This window comes from Salvia splendens, chromosome 18, assembly GCF_004379255.2.
Source record: "Salvia splendens isolate huo1 chromosome 18, SspV2, whole genome shotgun sequence".
NCBI lineage: Eukaryota > Viridiplantae > Streptophyta > Magnoliopsida > Lamiales > Lamiaceae > Salvia > Salvia splendens.
In genome coordinates this window covers 10,591,394-10,612,879 of record NC_056049.1, presented here as the reverse complement: position 1 = coordinate 10,612,879, position 21,486 = coordinate 10,591,394, and the positions used below count along the sequence as shown (strand labels likewise).

At 36.0% G+C, this 21,486-nt stretch overlaps 1 protein-coding gene and 2 long non-coding RNA genes across 4 annotated transcripts; 1 reads left to right on the top strand and 2 right to left on the bottom strand.

Annotated features, from left to right (window-relative positions):
- Positions 1-3,762: 3,762 nt before the first annotated feature.
- On the top strand, positions 3,763-7,509 carry LOC121777535. 2 transcript variants are annotated; one of them, XM_042174821.1, is made up of 15 exons: positions 3,763-3,941; positions 4,363-4,469; positions 4,559-4,673; positions 4,802-4,948; positions 5,386-5,490; positions 5,691-5,774; positions 5,848-5,963; positions 6,083-6,184; positions 6,268-6,381; positions 6,474-6,530; positions 6,634-6,700; positions 6,768-6,821; positions 6,904-6,978; positions 7,055-7,090; positions 7,178-7,509. In XM_042174821.1, the coding sequence occupies exons 2-15, from the start codon at positions 4,435-4,437 to the stop codon at positions 7,292-7,294; spliced, it is 1,224 nt and encodes a 407-aa protein (XP_042030755.1). In that variant the 5' UTR covers positions 3,763-3,941; positions 4,363-4,434; the 3' UTR covers positions 7,295-7,509. The 2 variants fall into 2 exon arrangements, with proteins under 2 accessions (XP_042030755.1, XP_042030754.1); XM_042174820.1 differs by lacking the exon at positions 3,763-3,941 and having other exon boundaries at positions 3,954-4,469.
- A 486-nt stretch (positions 7,510-7,995) lies between these two features.
- LOC121777677 lies at positions 7,996-9,734 on the bottom strand. Its single transcript, XR_006045549.1, has 2 exons — positions 8,407-9,734; positions 7,996-8,292 (listed from the first exon to the last, which is right to left on the bottom strand). It is a non-coding gene; the product is annotated as an uncharacterized LOC121777677 (long non-coding RNA).
- Positions 9,735-11,625: 1,891 nt separating this feature from the next.
- On the bottom strand, positions 11,626-20,621 carry LOC121777141. The gene is made up of 5 exons (XR_006045381.1): positions 19,991-20,621; positions 18,938-19,033; positions 14,464-17,147; positions 13,411-13,506; positions 11,626-11,825 (listed from the first exon to the last, which is right to left on the bottom strand). It is a non-coding gene; the product is annotated as an uncharacterized LOC121777141 (long non-coding RNA).
- Between the last annotated feature and the right edge of the window lie 865 nt (positions 20,622-21,486).

Genomic DNA, 21,486 nt, shown 5'->3' with positions numbered 1-21,486 from the left:
GGGGGAATTGATACGATTATTATTATTATTATTATTTAGTTAGTTAGTTAATTATGGATTTGCATATCTTTTTCATATCTTTTGTCTTGCTCATTAAGTTAGTATCCACTATTATAAATAGTGGACATTATTATTCATATTATTCAATCAAGAAATAAAATATTTTTATACGCAATTTATCTTTTTCCCTCGTGCACAAAAGCACAAACCTTAGAATTCGACGCCGGATTGATCGACGGGCAAAGCTCCCGCGACGTTCGAAGCGATTTCCTATCGTTGAGGAACTATATCCTTAACAAGGGGATATACCTAACTTCTGATAATATCCTCTGAGAACCATCATCCATGAGCAATCTCGCACTCCCTATGCCCTTCACCTGGCAGACTTGATTATTTCCAAGCAAAACAGAACCAGTGGCATCTTGGAGGTTCATGAGCCACCTTCTCTTGGAAGTATCAATCACCCATACATTCGGGGCCTCATCCTCTGTCACATTCATAACCTGGGCCATCTCAACTTCCTCTGTAACATCAGCAGTATCAAGTGCTTTGTCACCTTCGGCTTGCTTCCTTCTCCAAGCAAAACAGTTTTTCTTGATGTGTCCGGGCTTCTTGCAATAATGACATGATCTGATTTCCTTTTCCTCCACGGGCCTCTCCTTCCAAGGTTTCTGCTTCTTCGGAAACTTCTTCTTTCCACCCTTTCTTGGATCAAACTTTACAGTAAGGCTTTCACTCTTTTGATCCACAACCTTCTCAGCTACCTTCTGGAATTCTTTCATCTTGAGGGCAGAATGCACCTCTTCATAGGTGACTTTCGAATCCCTGCCAAGTAGTATCGCATCCTTGAATTGCTCAAAACTTTTGGGCAAGGAGTTGAGGAGCATTAGTGCCTTGTCCTCATCCTTGATAACCGCTTCTATATTCTCAAGATCTTCGACATACTTGGCAAACTCCTCAAGTTGCTCTCCAATACTTCTTGATTCTGACATCTTGAACGTGAATAGCTTTTGTTTGAGCAAGAGCCTATTGCTGAGCGACTTAGTCATGTACAATGACTCGAGGTTGGCCCAACCCCAGCCGCGGTCTCTTCTTTAGAAACTTCTCTCAGTACCCGATCACTAAAACTCAAGATCAGTGTACTATAAGCTCTGTCATGAAGATCCTGGGCCTTAGCTCCACCCTTGTCAGCCTCTTGCCCCTTGGCATCACCCTTCTCCCCATCTGGATCAGCCTTATTCTTCAACACCTCCCATAAACCTTGCTGCATAAGAATTGCCTTCATCTTGAGCCGCCACATCCCAAAATCGTTTTTGCCCGTGAACTTCTCCATGTCGAACTTCGCGGTTGTCATCTCGTGAGCTTGAGATTCCCACAGACGGCGCCAATTTGTTAGAATGAACGAAGAAACGAAACGAGAATGAAGAAACTCTAACTCACGGACAATTCAACAAACACAAGCAAAGCAATGAATAAACTTGCAGAAATAGAGGACATGGTTGTTTACGTGGTTCGGCTCTTTCGAACCTACGTCCACGGGAGAATCACGAAGCTCTTTATATCAACACGATCAAGAATTACAATCATACAACACGATCACACACTCAAGAATCAGCAACTCTCTCTTCGCTCATGAACTCACATCAAGAACCGAAGACTATTCAATCTAATTCCTCACAAAGATAGTGTGTATCTATAACTCTAGCTATTGATTGCTGTTATGAGCTAGTAACTGCTGCTTCAACACTCTTTAAAGCAGCTCAACTCTTTCACAACCGAAAAACCGTTGCTAGCCGTTGTAATTGAACTTCAAACTTGAACTCTGGATTATTTGCAAGTCAGTCCCTGCACTTGTTTCCTATTCATTTGAGCATCCACAGCCAACACTAGGAGCATCAATTCTAGATTTATAACTCCCAAAGACATCTAAGACTCCTATTGTTCACGCTCTCTACACCAAGACACCATGACCTAGTCAAGAATAGATTGTACAAGCAGACTATCTATAAGTTCTAATGGTAGTAATATGTCCTAGAACAAATCAATAAAGTTCAATTGATGAAAACTCTTTGATTTTTCTTTATATTAATATTGGTATAAAAACTGGTAAGTAATGCTCCTACTATTAAAAATCCGCCAACGGTTGAAGTTAAACCATATAAGTGCATTATTATATATTCCAAACACTATATAATCTATAAATTAAAATAAATTGCAATTCTGCTTCGAATTTTTTATTAACAAATATGCGTACGAGGTATTTATTAAATAAATTAACTAAACTATAATTTATATTTTCATTCTCTCACCAATATATTATTATTATTATTATTATTATTATTATTATTATTATTATTATTATTATTATTATTATTATTATCACCATCATCATTTTTTTGATGTTGATTTATGTTAATCTATTCTCATTGAAACTTTAGTTTGATAGTAAGTTGAAAACAAAAGATGTAATGTGTTGGATTGTTTCTCTATTTTAACTAACTTTAGTATTTTGTTATATATTAAATTGTTCTTACATATATATTTATTTATTTTTGTTTCGTAATATTAGAATTTTTATTTAAATTTTAATTAATATAAAGAAAATTAAATATCTATTTATGGTGTTAAACTGGTATTTAAATACATTCCAACACTTGCATGTTCGTATATAAAGAAAGTTCATCATTAGGCCATCCACAATAGGCGCCCAGCGACCGCCCAGCCGAGCGCCGGCGCTGGGCGGTTCGCTGGGCGATCTATTGCAGCCGCCCAGCGGGCGATTGGAGAGAGAAACCGCGCAGCGTTGGGCGGTCGCGTGGCGCTGGGCGGTGCGCTGGGCGGTCCGTTCGGCGCTATTGCAGCGCCCGGATCGCCCAGCGCACCGCCTAGCGCGAAAAAATAAATTTTTTTTCTTTTTCGAAACACTATATATACGCGCTTTGTTCGTCATTTTCATTCGCACCACTTGTTTTAACGAGTATTCTCTCTATCTTAAAATTTATGTACTTTTTTTTATTATTGTATTTTTTTTAATTAATTTACTTTTTAAATTATTGTACTTTTTTAAATTTTAATAGTATTATTAAACTTTTCTCGTATATGTCTCGTAAATTAAATTTCGCATATTGTGTGATTGTTAATTATTTCATTTTGTATATATTTGTTAATAGTGATGTGGATATTAGTGGCTAGGCTATGGCTGGGCTATTGCTGGGCTATTTGCTTGTTTTGATGATGTGGCAGGAGGATTTTTAGTGCTGCTGATGTGACAGTGGCTGGGCTATGGCTGAGCTATTGCTGGGCTATTCCTATTGTGGATGGCCTTATAAAAAGCCATCGTTTCACTTGAACCGCATCAATTCTAAACTTTGCAAAATAAATTCCAAATACAACACAGTTCTTTATATTCTAAATATAGTATGAGTATTTTGTTTGTTTACTTGAAAAATTAAATTCCAAATAGAACATAATAACTGCATCTATAAAAAATTAATTTCAATAGTAAATAGTAACATTTAATTTAATGTAAAATTAATGAAATAAGAGACATCTAAAAGAAATAATGACATATTGTTATTACCTAAAATGAGATCCACTCATTAAAGAGCGATATTTAACATAAGAAGTTAATTTTGATCCCAAAAAAAACTATTTTTAGCAAACAACAACAAAAAAATAAAAATAAATAAATAATAAATAAAATCCCTCGCTAGTATAAATATTTGAAGAATTTATCGACGAGGGTCCACCAGCTATTCTCTTCCTCCGAAACCACAGTTTTGATTATTCAAAATCAAAACTCATAAATCAAAATAATTGCAGTGGTTTTTTTGTTTTGTTTATGTTTTTGCTAATTTTATCTAATTCATTTCCTAATAACAGTCCCATCATTGTGATTCTGCCATTTCTCTGCCTTTTGTAACTCAATTTACTTGAATAAGGTGACACCCAAATGCCCTGCATTTCCATTCCACGAATTATTTAATCATAATTCTAGATTTTTTCGTTTAAAGATTGCTCCTTTTGTTTTATTTTGTGCCTGATCTTTTCTAATTATTCCTGGAAGGATGGATTTTGTGCCAATGAGATATTTGTGCATCTTGCAAATGAGTCATAATCTTATAATTTGTATATATATTAGGATTTTTTTGCGTAATGGGACTCAATTATGATGATGCTGTTAAGAAATTATTATGTTGGTTGTAAATGATGATTGATTTTTGGGCATTTTAATGTTGGAGAGAAACAAAAGGAGACGAAATTTCTGTGGTGTTGCTATTTGTGAAAGTTGATTCTCTAATTTGTGAAGGAATGGAATGTGGTGTTGGATTGAATCTGAAAATGGATTGTTTGCTTGTGAAGGAATGGAATCCTAAGCTATATAGTGTGTGGTATGTGAAATTTGGATCATCTTCTACAGAGATTGTGAGTAAAATGGGTAATCCTATACGGAGAGCCGTGACTTCTAGGTAATTTTTAAGCTCAAGAATCATCCATTCAAGCGAAAAATTGCTCGAATCGTTGGGGCAGAAGTTGAAACAATTCCTTGGTTTTGCAGTGGCTGGCATTTGAGAAGAACAAATGAAACAATGAGGCTAATCATAACCACTTTTGTGGGGATTATATTTGGCTTTGTTTTAGGCGTATCTTTTCCCACACTTTCATTGACTAAGGCAGGAAGATTTGGATTTCACTCTTGTCAATTCCTTTACTAGTTTGCTTCCTACTCGATTTCTTGGTAGTCTGTGTTTGAATTTCGATAAGAGACTTATGGAGATTGTTTGGGCTGTATCCTTTGTAGGTTAACTTATCATCAAACATATTTCCTTCTGTTGATCTCACTTACATAGAGGACAAGTACTCAGGTCTCTCGACTGAAGCGCTTTTAAATGTATGGTCGGCTCTTAAAGGAAGGAGAAGATTCTCGTGCAAATACAACAACACTAAGGTAAGTAGTTTCATGAAATTTGCTGTAAACCATACCTTTACGCTCGTTGCAAATCCTGATCACAGAGGTTTATATATGCAGTTTCTAATTTTGAATTCTGCTGAAACATCTCTGATTTTTAGGATAGTACCTCTGTTTCTGGATTAAGTTATATGGTCGATATGAACTATTCGAATAATTCATGTTACATGAGTGCTTTTAACTCTTTGAGGATTCATACGAGTTCTTGTTTTCAACGCAATTAGAGATCTTCCAGGCGAGTTGACCCAATCTTGAATCAGTCTCTTCATATATTTCTGATATGAGTTCTTTGATCTTCTCCGCCTAGTGAAAAATCAGACATAATTGTGTATTCCTCTTAATAGTTGGAGAACTTCTGGTGACTCCAACAAATTCCAATTATCTTCATTTTCTTATTTTTGGATGATTTTACGCAGATCTGGGTTCCATCCAATCCTCGAGGTGCAGAGAGACTACCACCTGGCATTCTCGTAGCTGACTCTGATTTGTACACTCGCAGATTGTGGGGTGTTCCTGGCGAGGTGTGTATTCTTCCCCTAAACTAAATAGCAGTTACAAAGCTTAGTTAAGAGGTCTCGATACTTATCACTCGTTGAATTTGAATACAATCTTTTTAAAGGTGTAGAGTTCTATAAATATCAGTCTTTGCTTAGTGTTGATGGCGAACACATGTACATGCGAGTTATGTACTGTTATCTGATAAGGAGGCTTGACATTGCAGGACCTAATTGTTAAGCCAAGATATCTCATGACCTTTACTGTTGGTTACGACCAGAAAGACAACATCGATGCTGCAGTAAAGAAGGTAAACTGGAAGCCGTCCCGTTTCCTCTCTGCTAAACAGGTGTTTTATGTAAATTCCTGACAATGCTGTGCAGTTGTCAGAGAACTTCCAAGTTCTGTTGTTTCACTATGATGGCCGGCCAAGCGAATGGGATGAATTTGAGTGGTCTAAACGGGCTATACACGTGAGTGTGAGGAAGCAAACTAAATGGTAATTTATAAAGCAATTCCTTCATTTATTTGGTGGCATAATTTTTGGTTCATGTGCAAAACCAAAACTAAGTAGAAGTTTGTGTGTATTTAGATGCAATTGCTAAACTATCTTTCTAGGTGGTACGCGAAGAGATTCTTACATCCTGACATTGTGGCCCCATACGACTATATCTTCATCTGGGACGAAGATCTTGGAGTTGAGAACTTCAACCCAGAGGAGTAAGTAGAAAATGGGTCGCTTCGACTCTCATTTTGTAAAACTTGGACAATATTCTGTGCTAAAACCATCCGCTCCATGTCAGATATATAAAGCTAGTGAGGAAGCACGGGCTAGATATTTCACAGCCCGGTTTATCCCCCAACAGTGGTATGACGTGGGAGATGACGAGAAGGCGAGAAGACACCGAAGTCCATAAGTAGGCATAACTAATAGTTTTGCCTCATATTCTGCTGCCTAATCAGTATCGAGTTTCTTCAATCCAAAAATCGCTACTTTTTTTTCCTACAGGGACGCGGAGGAAAGACCGGGCTGGTGCACGGACCCTCATCAGCCACCCTGTGCAGCGTATGTAGATGAGACGAGAATTTTGTTTAAAGATCCGTTTTGTTACTCGAATGATCTCACATAGTTCAAATGTTCTACATATCCGAGATATTTTTGTATGCAGTTTTGTCGAGATCATGGCCCCTGTTTTCTCCAGGAATGCTTGGCGCTGTGTCTGGCATATGATCCAGGTATTTCTCGCGTCGCCACACATTCGTCCCTCCCAATTTTTTACGATTTGAACTTACAATGCTGCAGAATGACTTGGTCCATGGATGGGGCCTTGATTTTGCTCTTAGAAAATGTGTAGAGGTCAGCTATCATCACTTTCTATACCATATAACACATTTGCTCCGTTTATCTTTCCCCAAATCTCTCTCTGTTTGTTATACAGCCTGCTCATGAGAAAATAGGAGTAGTGGATGCTCAGTGGATAGTGCATCAAACTGTTCCATCACTTGGGAATCAGGTAAATATGCTAAATCTCGTCCAATGGTAGGGTCCGTCTTACTCTTCAACGACTCAAAAACACGAGTTTTCTGCAGGGTCAAGAGGAGGAAGGAAAGGCGCCATGGGAGGGGGTAAGAAACCACCTAAAATATGAAATGTGTGTGTGTGTGCATTGGCACGGAAAAGTTGAAAACCATGTTATTGTTTTCTCGACTTAGGTGAGGGAGAGGTGTAAAAACGAGTGGACTATGTTTCAAGATCGGTGGATTGAAGCTGAGAAAGTATATTTTGAGGCCATGGGTATTGATCCTCCTAACTCCACGATTCGTTATTAGACCGTTGTGGTTATTTTTTATTTTTTATTTTTTATTTTTTTTCCTCGCGGTCTTTGTGGTTCATAGTAAGCTGTAGCTTAGGTATATGTATTGACCTTCATCTTCTACTCTCGACTGATTTCGCCCTTTTTTTGAGATGTGGGAGATATTGGTTCATGTACAAGAATTGAATCTCATCTGTAACCGAGTTCATACAAGTGAGCTAGTTCTACATCGCCTCCTTATAATTCTATGTAGGTCTAGGTCGATAAGGTATATTTATCGTTATCGTGTCGAAAATATCGATATGAAAGAATTTCATATCGAAAGGTTCGGTGTACTAGATTTCGATATACAGAAATTTCGGCATGAATAATATATATACCTTTAACGTATCGAAATTTCAGTATATCGTACTGAACTTCGGTGTACCGTTCTGAACAGTATATCGAAATTAAATGGATATCTATTTATATATTTTAAACTTTTAATCTTTAAAAAATAAATTATATTATTATTATAATCAGTATAAACGGTATATATCGATAATTCAATACGTATTGATTTTCAATATATTTCGGTATAACGATGTAAAACCCGCTCCTTCGTTATCCTTTTCCGTTAATATTAATGTCGAACTAGTCCCTTGAATGGAATTCTTTGCCTTTCGTTAATACTTGATGCCGTTAGTTTGCAAGACAAAAGTTAAAGAAATAATCGAATGAACTAAACAATCTAATATACGTTATGAAATAAAAGGAGCGTTGTACAAGAATATGAACTTGCCTTTCCGAACGAAGATGTTCGAATATCCTTTTAAATACATATCAACTACTAGCTAGATACAAATTTTTGCACACGAATTGACGAGATGGAGTTTAAGAATACAAAATATGCTTTTGGGCATCATTTCTCCCCAAGCCCAAATCGCTCCCATTGCGGGCCGTATCCGAGGCAGCCGTTGGGCCCAGGGCAGTGAGCCCGTACCGCGGATGGCAGCGGGCAGCCCATGTCTTGTTCTACTTGCAAGATAAAAACAAACTTGATCAATAAAGAACAAGAAGAAATTAAAGAGGACATACTAAAGGAAGGGGACAACCCCCCTCTTTAACTTGGGAAGACCCAAGACTTACCAAGAAAGGAAGGTCAATGCCCTGCAATGAGCAAACAAATTGGAGTAATAGCCAAGTATCAAGTACTACCAAATAACACCAAATACAAGTGTTACAAAGTGAATCAAATTGAGAGATATGCTACAAAATACCATATCAGCCATTTAATTCATCAAAGTACACCAAAATCCTCCTATAAAAACCCCTCCACATCCCTTCCACACATTTTGAAACTTCAGTCTCAGATAGCAAGATTGAGAGTGAGAGAGAGCGCTTGGAGTAGAGTTTTCTGCAGGCTTCTTACAGCAGCCACTACCTTCTGTAAATAAGGCTTTGTTTCCTCTCCCTCCCCACCTTTCCTTTCATACTAAGAACTCAAACCACCCTTTTCCCTTTCATTGCAAATAGGAGCTTCGAAGTGGGTGGGCGAACTTAGAGTCTAGAAACAGGAAACTCAAGGAGCAGCATCTACCGTTCAAAAAGGTAACCTCCGCCTCCTTTTCGAATCCAATTTAAATGCCATGCCATCGTTTAGCAACCAAACCTCAAGCATGCTAAAGCACCAACACTTCAACAAAATCATAGCATGGTAGAATGATAGAAAGGGAATAACAGTAGCTCAAGGCTCAAGTATGCTCTTGTACGAAATGGAACAGAAGAACAAAATGTTAATCCCTTTCCAGCTTTAGACCCCTTAATAACAACACCTCAATTTCTAAATGATAAAAAGGGTTTAGGATAGTGCGTGTTCCTCCTAACTCAGATTCGGCCAAGCCTAAAACACAAAAATTTCTAAAGTAAACACCTTGAATCAAGAACTGGAATTCTAGGAAGAGGAACTTAGCTTAGGAAATGGGTGGGGTGTCGGGAGGCCCCGAGCTTAGCCGACAGAGGAGCGGATGGCGTCGGCAGAGGCTGTGAGCTGCCTTCGAGGCAGCGGCGGCTCCGGCTGTGAAACGGCGGCATCGGTGCGACGCCAAGCGCAGAGAGGCGGCAGCGGAGAAACCGCCGCCTGTGCATGACGGCGGTAGCGGTGCTGCGAGTTGTCGGAGTAGTAAGGGCGGTCACGAAGGCGGCTACCCGGAGTTGCAGCCGAGAGGAAGAGAGGGTCTCCGGTGACGCGAGACGCCGAGGGGGAAGACGACGGCGGCGCAAGGCTGCTGCCCGGAGTGATGCGCCGAATGTAGAAGATGAGGGGAACGATGCACTTCTGATTAGGGATTCGATTTTTTCCCCAAATTGGGAATGTTGGAAATGGAGAAATTTCGGAATAAGGGGTTAATTCCGCTTACCTCTCGAAATTTAAGATTAACTTCATTCCAGTAGGTTTTTACTTCATTCCAGTAGGTTTTTACTTCATTCCAGTAGGATTATTACTTCATTCAGTACGTAAATGGGGTTTCCCCGTCGCGTGCCGTTCTTTCTCTCTACAATATCTATCACCACCGCCACAACGCTGATATGGTGTAACAAACACATGAAATGATGTAATAAATTATTGGAATGAAGTATGTATAGAAGCATTTGCAGTCCTACTGGAATGAAGTAAAAACATTATCCAATGAAGTAATAACGTTTCTGAATGAAGTAATAAACGCACTTGAATAAATTATATTTTTTAATGTAAATAAAGTAAAAACTCAGGTCAATGAATTCAAATGAAACATATGTTGAATCATTTCAAAACCTACTGGAAGAAAGTAAAAACATGTTGTAGTTTCAAGGTATTACGTACGGAATGAAGTAATAAACCTATACAATGAAGTAAAATGGGCTAGTAATGAAGATCGAAAAAATTACACAGCAGCACATCTCATAAAAAAAACTAGATCTAATGGCCCAGATTTGGTCTCTAGTTCGGTCTTTAAAATTGGTTCGACATTGATCACAACTCTATATATATATATATATATATATATATATATATGGTAGTGATCAAGATATAACTAATCTTAAGTGTATAACTAGAGAACAAATCTCAGCCACACATCTTAATGGAACAAATATTATTTATTTTAATAATGTAAAATAGGCCAAGGGTATTTTTGGAAATTAAATTATAAAATTTAAATCTGCTTCGATTCCTTCTATTTCCTTCCAAATTACCCACTTTCTTCATTCTTGGTGAACAACTTCCCACCGCTGAAAGAGCGTAGCGCCGCTCGTCTCCTCCCTCGCAGCTGAGGATGGAGTGGGCGGCGAGGAGGCGGAGGATTCTCTCGAGCAAGGCCCCGGCCCCGGGGTTGCTCGTAGGAAGCTGAGCAGCGAGCTCCGCCGCCAAAATGCTGCCGGCGTTTTTGATCAGCTGGAAGAGATCGAGCTCGATGGAGGTTTTCACCATTAACGGAAGCACGGCGCCAGAGGCGCATTTATTGCTAACGTGCTTGCTTCTTCCTCCGTCGACATTTTTGGCCATAAATAAGTAGGATTAGTTATCAGAATTTTTTTATTTATGTAAGTAAAAAATAAAACCAAAAGCTTTTAAAACTCATATAGATGTAGTTGACTTTAGTCAGAAAAATGTGCTACTAAAAAAAATAGATCTGAGAAAAATTAGATTTGAGTACAATGCTAGAGGGAGAAATTCGTAGCTATTAATGTTTCATTCTTCGGAATGAGAGAAGAAGAAGAAGGAAGGGATTTTGTGGTTTGAATTTGTCCCCGTTGTTTACAAAACACATCACTATTATCGTGATTTTATTTCACTATTATTTACAAAACACATCACTCTTAGCATGATTTAACTTCACTCTTGTTTACAAAATACATCACTCTTAACGTGATTTTACTTCACTCTTTTCACAAAACACATCACTCTTATTCTGAGTTTACTTCACTCTTGTTCACAAAACACATCACTCTTAGCATGATTTAACTTCACTCTTGTTTACAAAACGCATCACTCTTAACGTGATTTTACTTCACTCTTGTTCACAAAACACATCACTCTTATTCTGATTTTACTTCACTCTTGTTCACAAAACACGTCACTCTTATTCTGATTTTACTTCACTCTTGTTCACAAAACACGTCACTCTTATTCTGAGTTTACTTCACTCTTGTTCACAAAACACGTCACTCTTATTCTGATTTTACTTCACTCTTGTTTACAAAACACATCACTTTTAGCATGATTTTTACTTCACTTTTGTTTACAAAACACATCACTCTTTGTAACACCCCTTACCCGGTAGGTAACCCACCGAATAAGTGATGTCACGTTTCAGTATCGAAAACCCGTGCTGAAATTTTTCCTTTTTCTTTTTAGCTTAAAAGCATAATTAAAATCTATTACATTTAAAAACTTAACATTTATCCAGCGGAAGGTTAAAGATTAAACTATTACATAACATGCCACGACTACTAAACCAAGTTGACCACCAGTGACTCGCCAAAGATGCAAAGCTGCGCAACACCACTGACATAATGTCGACTCTAACCTGCAGGGGGGAAAGAGGGGGAGTGAGCTCGAAAGCCCAGTAGCAATATCCAAACTACAGAATCCAACCCTCTCAACTAAGACAATAGTAACTATAATAACTACATTATTTCCTTTTTAATCTTTTGCTTGTTTTCATTTCAATTTCACAGATTTCCAAAATTACTTACAATCACATTATATCAAACTTATTTGTATTATCGTCATACAACTTTTCCATATATTCTTACTCATGTCTCTTCAGAGATTTCATTCTTAATGTCATTTCCTTATTATCTTGACTTATTATTACAATATATATATTCCAAATTCTCAGAATTTTCACACCAAAGCATACCTGTTCAGATACCCATATATATTCATCATATCATCCTCGTCATATTTCTCTTATGGTCTCTTGATAACATATTCATATATTTATTTCTATACTACAACATTTTCATTGTATCTTATAGCTTTGGTTTCTCCAGATTTCGCATATCATCATATATCATTTCGTATCACATTTTTCTCATTTTACCATTTATTTTCGTATACTATTCTTCCGTGTTAATTACCCCGAGCGGGGACCGTTCAACATAAAATATCATTTCCTCCGTGAGGACTGATCAACAATCATATCATATATCATATTTCACAAATCACATATCACATATCACATATTACAGATCCTTTATTCACAAGTCATCAGATATTAATTTTTTCTTATCTTATCATATATTACAGATCATTTATTCAGAAATCATCAGATATTATTTTATCTTATATTATCATATATCACAGATTACAGATTACAGATCCTTTATTCAGAAATCATCAGATATTATTTTATCTTATAGCCCCAATATCTGCTTGGTTTCAGGCAGGGTACACGGACCAGATCAGAAACAGAATCAGATGCAGACGCGGATTTTGTCCTCGAGAGGACTCCGCACATACCACCCATAGGGTGCAGACAGATAATCAGACCACCCATGAGGGTGCAGACAGATAATCAGACCACCCATGAGGGTGCGGACAGATAATCAAACCACCCATTAGGGTGCAGATCAGACAGATCAGATAGGGGCCCATCAGATAACAGACGATCCTCGCTTCGGTTATCCAGAAGACGAGTGATCACAGATAATGCAGCGCTGCTGTCCTATGGCATGCCAATTGTACCCAACACATATGACCAAGCAAACAGGACGTTTTATTTCATATTCTTCTTTCAAATCTCTTTTTCACATTTATTCCATTTCCAAATATCACTTCAGATAATCATTCTTATCGAATTCACAGACACTCTTTTTCATATATATTCAGATATTTTTTTTCATAATCTATTCAGACATATTTCACATTATTCAGATCTTCATAATTTATTACACTTCATTGCATATCATATCCATTGTCTTTATTCATATTCGTACCATTTTTTTTTCCACAGATCATTCATATTAAAATTAAAAAGAATCATAATAATCCACATATTAAATTATAAGCATATTTAAGCACATTATTTAAACATCTCACATATAATCACATTATAGCACACATCATCTCAACCTAAAGAATCGAAAACCATAGAGAGGATACGCTACCTCGCAGGCTTATGAACATAAGCCTATTTCACCTTGATACTTCTCTACTCTCTAAATCCACTCCTTTGTGATCAAAACGCACTATATGCTCCTTCGCTTTATGCATAATATAAATAGCGTACCAATTAATAACTCATATTTACCCATGATCATGTTTTCATCATTAAATCATCTAAATAAATTAATTTGCTATATTAACTTAAATCATCTAACTATACAACTGCACTGGACTGATTCGTCATAAAAATTCTATATTCATTCGGAAGGATTTAGAGGCTTGACCTAATATTTTTAAATGCCCAAAGAAGTATAGTTTATAATCCAACAAGATTCATTCAAAAATTTCTAATGGTTTGAGAGATATTCTCCTTTTACCAGAGACTAACAAAATCGAACAGTTTCTGGCAACATTTTCTACACAATTTTTATAAATAGTATTTGTACTCTTTAATTAGTCACAAAATTCAGAGAACAACGAGACACCTTATAGTTAATTTAGAAATTATGAAATCAAGTTTTCATTGACCTTAAATGCCCTGAATAATTCGGATAGAACATACTAAAATATGGCAGTTTACCACAATTTTGACAGTTTCCGGCGGTATTGTCTTAACAATTTATACATGCAGTAACTGAACTCCTAAATTCTCCATAAAATTCAGGGGACCTCAAGACTAAATATAGTTATTTTTAAAATTGTTAAACAAAAGTTTTAACCTTTCTTAAAATGCTTAATAATTCAAACTAGGAGGCGGCAGATTAGAGAGTTTGATTCTTCTCAAGCTTTTATCTCAAACCCAACCATTCCACATCAAATATCATCAATTCAGCTCCCCCCCTGTTCAATATTCATCCAAATTCACATCCATGTAATCAAACTTCTAATTCAAATATCAAACAACGACAAATGAAGGCCTATGATCGCGTAAACGTCAATATATCGAATTTTAATCGGTTAGTTTTCCTACCCCCGAGTGAATGAAATTTCAGCCCTTCAACATCAACATATACTCAAGTTCAAGGTATAAAAATAGAATAGGAAGAAAGGGCTACCTCGATTTGCTGGCGGATACAAGATTACCCGATCGATTTACCGATTAAATGACAAATATTTGGAAATTAAAAAGCTTAAGCTTTTGGTCTTCCATGGAGAGGGGGAGGACGTGCTTGTGGCTGAAATGAGGGGGGGTTTGGAGTTGATGATAGACAAAAGAATTCTCTAGAGAATTCTAATCATTATTTAATTATTTAGTTAGTTTTTAAATAAATTAATTATCTTGTAACATTTTATTGCCCTATCATATGATATCACATTTAGGAACTCTTTATATCATCATTTAGCATTTAAATTCTAGTTTAAGGCAAAATTATTCCTGTCTATATCTTCAAAAGTTTCGCCGATCGTTTTCGTTAAAAACTGAAATTATCGGCGATAGAAATTTTTTTAATTACCTTCAAATGGCCCAAAACAATTCCTCACATTATCAACAATTATTCTAGGCCATAATTTGTAATTTATAAAATTATTACCCCTTAGCTTCGATTTATGATTTTACACGGACAAAAGAAATTGCCGAAAATTGACTAATCGGCATTTCGTATCAAATTTATACCTTACGGTTTAACTTAACTACTATTCCTCACCACATATCCAAACCTTTTATTGGTGCCTATAATTCGGGATGTTACAACTCATCCCCCCTAAAAGGAATTTCGTCCTCGAAATTCCCTCGGGTTTACATCATTCCTATTAGCGTCGCATATACGTATGCCATTCCACGACATCCTATATCCTCATCTACATAGCGTATCCTCACTTCCATAACCAAACACAGAATGACATACAAAATCACATAATCACATCTTAACACATAGCCACATTTTGCGATCACATAATAATATTATCATTATCTCTAATATATTTCAAGCACATTTGTCACATTATCATTTCTTTACATAGTAATTTCCATGTTATTTGCATCTTTTCTTTGTCCACATGAGGCGCACATATCATATTCATCACGCATATGTATAATTCACATACTCATCATATATTGTATAGTCCCAATTGCATAGTCCCTATTCGGGCACTTATAGCCGACGAAGGGTGCATTTCACTTTCCACATATCATCATTTCATTACGTTTTCCTTTATTATCATTCACAACACTTCTTATCTTTTCCCTTTTTCCTTTCTTAAGTCATCATGTAACATCATTCTCTTCATGTATTATCACTTATCAGTTTATTTACCACAACTTCGTATTAATTTATCTGATCAATTTCTAGCAAAAATTGGGCAGCGTTTTCTCTATAACCAGTGCTTCCCCAAAACCAACAAGATACAATGTTAATCACAGATTATCAAATCAAACCACCAAATCACAACATAATTCAAATATCAAGTCAGTATTCATCAACAACCATATTTATTTTCAAAACTCATTCTTATCCATAACTAACACATTTACAGATCACAGACAACACTTTCAACCAGAATACCATTTTATATCATATAGCTCAATTTCAAACTCATATTTTTAGACATATCTTATCATATACTATACAGCTCGCTTAGAGCATACATTCCCATTTTCCATTTCATTTCTGAATCATCATTCGGTTCTAACATTTATATAGCTCGTATTCGAGCGCACACATAATTCTCACGGAGTTCACATTTCCAATCATATAATTTATTGTCTTGCACGATTATTCAGTTCATATTTCCATCACATCACGTCATATCTCATATTGCCCGATTCGAAGTACACATGTAATCCATATAGGGGCACACATGTTCAGATCATATCATTTATTTCTTATTCGTCGCATTTTCTCATTCGCACATTTATGGTTTTATTCATATAATGCCTTATAGTTTCATATGTTTTCATATCAATATTTATCATTTTGCCAAACACATTTCCTTTCACATATTTCTATACTTTTGTTTATCATTATAGGATATTACTTTATGACTCTTAATCCATCTTATATCAGACAATCCACATACCTTTGTGAATTTTCATGTTACACTTTTATATCATGATGGTCACTTAGTCTATAACTTACTTTCTTTCCATATCATTCCTTTAACTCATTTTCTTCTCTTTTACTTATACTCTTTCATAATCTGCATATATTTATTAGTATCTTTCATTAGGACATACTTTTCATCAACATTTTCAGACCCATCCTCCCTGAATTTTTTTTTTTAAATCTTTTACACATACCGACGCTACCGAGATTAGAGCTATATGGGGTGGCCAGTCCCATATAACATCTTTCTCGGTCACACGGGAAACTATGTCCCGTACCTTGTTAACTTCTTTCCACTTTAGACATAAGCAGCTGCATCGAGTCACTGGTACTAACAGACAATTAAACCTATGTGGCATGTTTCTACACACTTTACTGAATCACTTCTTTCCAGAACCGCCTAAACCTAGGCTCTGATACCAAAACTTGTAACACCCCTTACCCGGTAGGTAACCCACCGAATAAGTGATGTCACGTTTCAGTATCGAAAACCCGTGCTGAAATTTTTCCTTTTTCTTTTTAGCTTAAAAGCATAATTAAAATCTATTACATTTAAAAACTTAACATTTATCCAGCGGAAGGTTAAAGATTAAACTATTACATAACATGCCACGACTACTAAACCAAGTTGACCACCAGTGACTCGCCAAAGATGCAAAGCTGCGCAACACCACTGACATAATGTCGACTCTAACCTGCAGGGGGGAAAGAGGGGGAGTGAGCTCGAAAGCCCAGTAGCAATATCCAAACTACAGAATCCAACCCTCTCAGCTAAGACAATAGTAACTATAATAACTACATTATTTCCTTTTTAATCTTTTGCTTGTTTTCATTTCAATTTCACAGATTTCCAAAATTACTTACAATCACATTATATCAAACTTATTTGTATTATCGTCATACAACTTTTCCATATATTCTTACTCATGTCTCTTCAGAGATTTCATTCTTAATGTCATTTCCTTATTATCTTGACTTATTATTACAATATATATATTCCAAATTCTCAGAATTTTCACACCAAAGCATACCTGTTCAGATACCCATATATATTCATCATATCATCCTCGTCATATTTCTCTTATGGTCTCTTGATAACATATTCATATATTTATTTCTATACTACAACATTTTCATTGTATCTTATAGCTTTGGTTTCTCCAGATTTCGCATATCATCATATATCATTTCGTATCACATTTTTCTCATTTTACCATTTATTTTCGTATACTATTCTTCCGTGTTAATTAGCCCGAGCGGGGACCGTTCAACATAAAATATCATTTCCTCCGTGAGGACTGATCAACAATCATATCATATATCATATTTCACAAATCACATATCACATATCACATATTACAGATCCTTTATTCACAAGTCATCAGATATTAATTTTTCTTATCTTATCATATATTACAGATCATTTATTCAGAAATCATCAGATATTATTTTATCTTATATTATCATATATCACATATTACAGATTACAGATCATTTATTCAGAAATCATCAGATATTATTTTATCTTATATTATCATATATCACAGATTACAGATCATTTATTCAGAAATCATCAGATATTATTTTATCTTATATTATCATATATCACAGATTACAGCTTACAGATCATTTATTCAGAAATCATCAGATATTATTTTATCTTATATTATCATATATCACAGATTACAGATTACAGATCCTTTATTCAGAAATCATCAGATATTATTTTATCTTATAGCCCCAATATCTGCTTGGTTTCAGGCAGGGTACACGGACCAGATCAGAAACAGAATCAGATGCAGACGCGGATTTTGTCCTCGAGAGGACTCCGCACAGACCACCCATAGGGTGCAGACAGATAATCAGACCACCCATGAGGGTGCAGACAGATAATCAAACCACCCATGAGGGTGCGGACAGATAATCAAACCACCCATTAGGGTGCAGATCAGACAGATCAGATAGGGGCCCATCAGATAACAGACGATCCTCGCTTCGGTTATCCAGAAGACGAGTGATCACAGATAATGCAGCGCTGCTGTCCTATGGCATGCCAATTGTACCCAACACATATGACCAAGCAAACAGGACGTTTTATTTCATATTCTTCTTTCAAATCTCTTTTTCACATTTATTCCATTTCCAAATATCACTTCAGATAATCATTCTTATCGAATTCACAGACACTCTTTTTCATATATATTCAGATATTTTTTTTCATAATCTATTCAGACATATTTCACATTATTCAGATCTTCATAATTTATTACACTTCATTGCATATCATATCCATTGTCTTTATTCATATTCGTACCATTTTTTTTTCCACAGATCATTCATATTAAAATTAAAAAGAATCATAATAATCCACATATTAAATTATAAGCATATTTAAGCACATTATTTAAACATCTCACATATAATCACATTATAGCACACATCATCTCAACCTAAAGAATCGAAAACCATAGAGAGGATACGCTACCTCGCAGGCTTATGAACATAAGCCTATTTCACCTTGATACTTCTCTACTCTCTAAATCCACTCCTTTGTGATCAAAACGCACTATATGCTCCTTCGCTTTATGCATAATATAAATAGCGTACCAATTAATAACTCATATTTACCCATGATCATGTTTTCATCATTAAATCATCTAAATAAATTAATTTGCTATATTAACTTAAATCATCTAACTATACAACTGCACTGGACTGATTCGTCATAAAAATTCTATATTCATTCGGAAGGATTTAGAGGCTTGACCTAATATTTTTAAATGCCCAAAGAAGTATAGTTTATAATCCAACAAGATTCATTCAAAAATTTCTAATGGTTTGAGAGATATTCTCCTTTTACCAGAGACTAACAAAATCGAACAGTTTCTGGCAACATTTTCTACACAATTTTTATAAATAGTATTTGTACTCTTTAATTAGTCACAAAATTCAGAGAACAACGAGACACCTTATAGTTAATTTAGAAATTATGAAATCAAGTTTTCATTGACCTTAAATGCCCTGAATAATTCGGATAGAACATACTAAAATATGGCAGTTTACCACAATTTTGACAGTTTCCGGCGGTATTGTCTTAACAATTTATACATGCAGTAACTGAACTCCTAAATTCTCCATAAAATTCAGGGGACCTCAAGACTAAATATAGTTATTTTTAAAATTGTTAAACAAAAGTTTTAACCTTTCTTAAAATGCTTAATAATTCAAACTAGGAGGCGGCAGATTAGAGAGTTTGATTCTTCTCAAGCTTTTATCTCAAACCCAACCATTCCACATCAAATATCATCAATTCAGCTCCCCCCCTGTTCAATATTCATCCAAATTCACATCCATGTAATCAAACTTCTAATTCAAATATCAAACAACGACAAATGAAGGCCTATGATCGCGTAAACGTCAATATATCGAATTTTAATCGGTTAGTTTTCCTACCCCCGAGTGAATGAAATTTCAGCCCTTCAACATCAACATATACTCAAGTTCAAGGTATAAAAATAGAATAGGAAGAAAGGGCTACCTCGATTTGCTGGCGGATACAAGATTACCCGATCGATTTACCGATTAAATGACAAATATTTGGAAATTAAAAAGCTTAAGCTTTTGGTCTTCCATGGAGAGGGGGAGGACGTGCTTGTGGCTGAAATGAGGGGGGGTTTGGAGTTGATGATAGACAAAAGAATTCTCTAGAGAATTCTAATCATTATTTAATTATTTAGTTAGTTTTTAAATAAATTAATTATCTTGTAACATTTTATTGCCCTATCATATGATATCACATTTAGGAACTCTTTATATCATCATTTAGCATTTAAATTCTAGTTTAAGGCAAAATTATTCCTGTCTATATCTTCAAAAGTTTCGCCGATCGTTTTCGTTAAAAACTGAAATTATCGGCGATAGAAATTTTTTTAATTACCTTCAAATGGCCCAAAACAATTCCTCACATTATCAACAATTATTCTAGGCCATAATTTGTAATTTATAAAATTATTACCCCTTAGCTTCGATTTATGATTTTACACGGACAAAAGAAATTGCCGAAAATTGACTAATCGGCATTTCGTATCAAATTTATACCTTACGGTTTAACTTAACTACTATTCCTCACCACATATCCAAACCTTTTATTGGTGCCTATAATTCGGGATGTTACACTCTTAGCATGATTTTACTTCCATCTTGTTTACAAAACACATCACTCTTAGCATAATTTTACTTCACTCTTGTTTACAAAACACATCACTCTTAGCATGTTTTTACTTCACTATTTATTACTCAAATATGAAAATTATTATTTTTGAATTAAATGCTAGTAAGTATATTAAATAAACTACTACTCCATATTAAATTAATCAAATTTCATTTAAAATGAAGTTGAGAATTAATAGGAATATTAATTAATAACGCCAATCCCTGAACATTGAATACCAACTGTGCGTCTGTTCACATATCTTCACCATCTAAATCGAAGAGACAAATCCACTCATTTCAAATGTTGGAAACTGTTCAATTAGCCTGGAATGTGCGATTCGCGTGTATCAACCGCAAAAATACAATCAATAGAAAGCTCAAATTATTCAAACCAAACCAAACCGTCTCTACACTTTTGAGCTCACAGAGAAGCTCAAATTTCCAATTTCTTCACCCTTATTTTCTCAATGGGTCGCGTCGACTCTAGCGCCGACCTCGGTGGCCTTCTTCTTGATGGCGGCGGCGGAGAGGTCCTGGTGGCCGTACTCGGGGACGCAGTCGGGGAAGTTGAGGCGGGCGGTGGGGCCGCGGAGGAGGAAGACGGCGGTGTCGTATGCCCGGGTGGCAGCGACGGGGGAGGAGTGGGAGCCCAGCCAGATTTTGGAGCGCTAGTTGGGCTCCCTGATCTCCGCCACCCATTTCCCCCACTTGCCATCCGAATCCCGCGGTAGGGCTTCTTCTCCGCCACCTGCTTCCGCTTGCTCGGATTCTCGGAGCTTAACGAAGAATTCGTTTGAATTGAATTTGTAAATTTGCCTAATT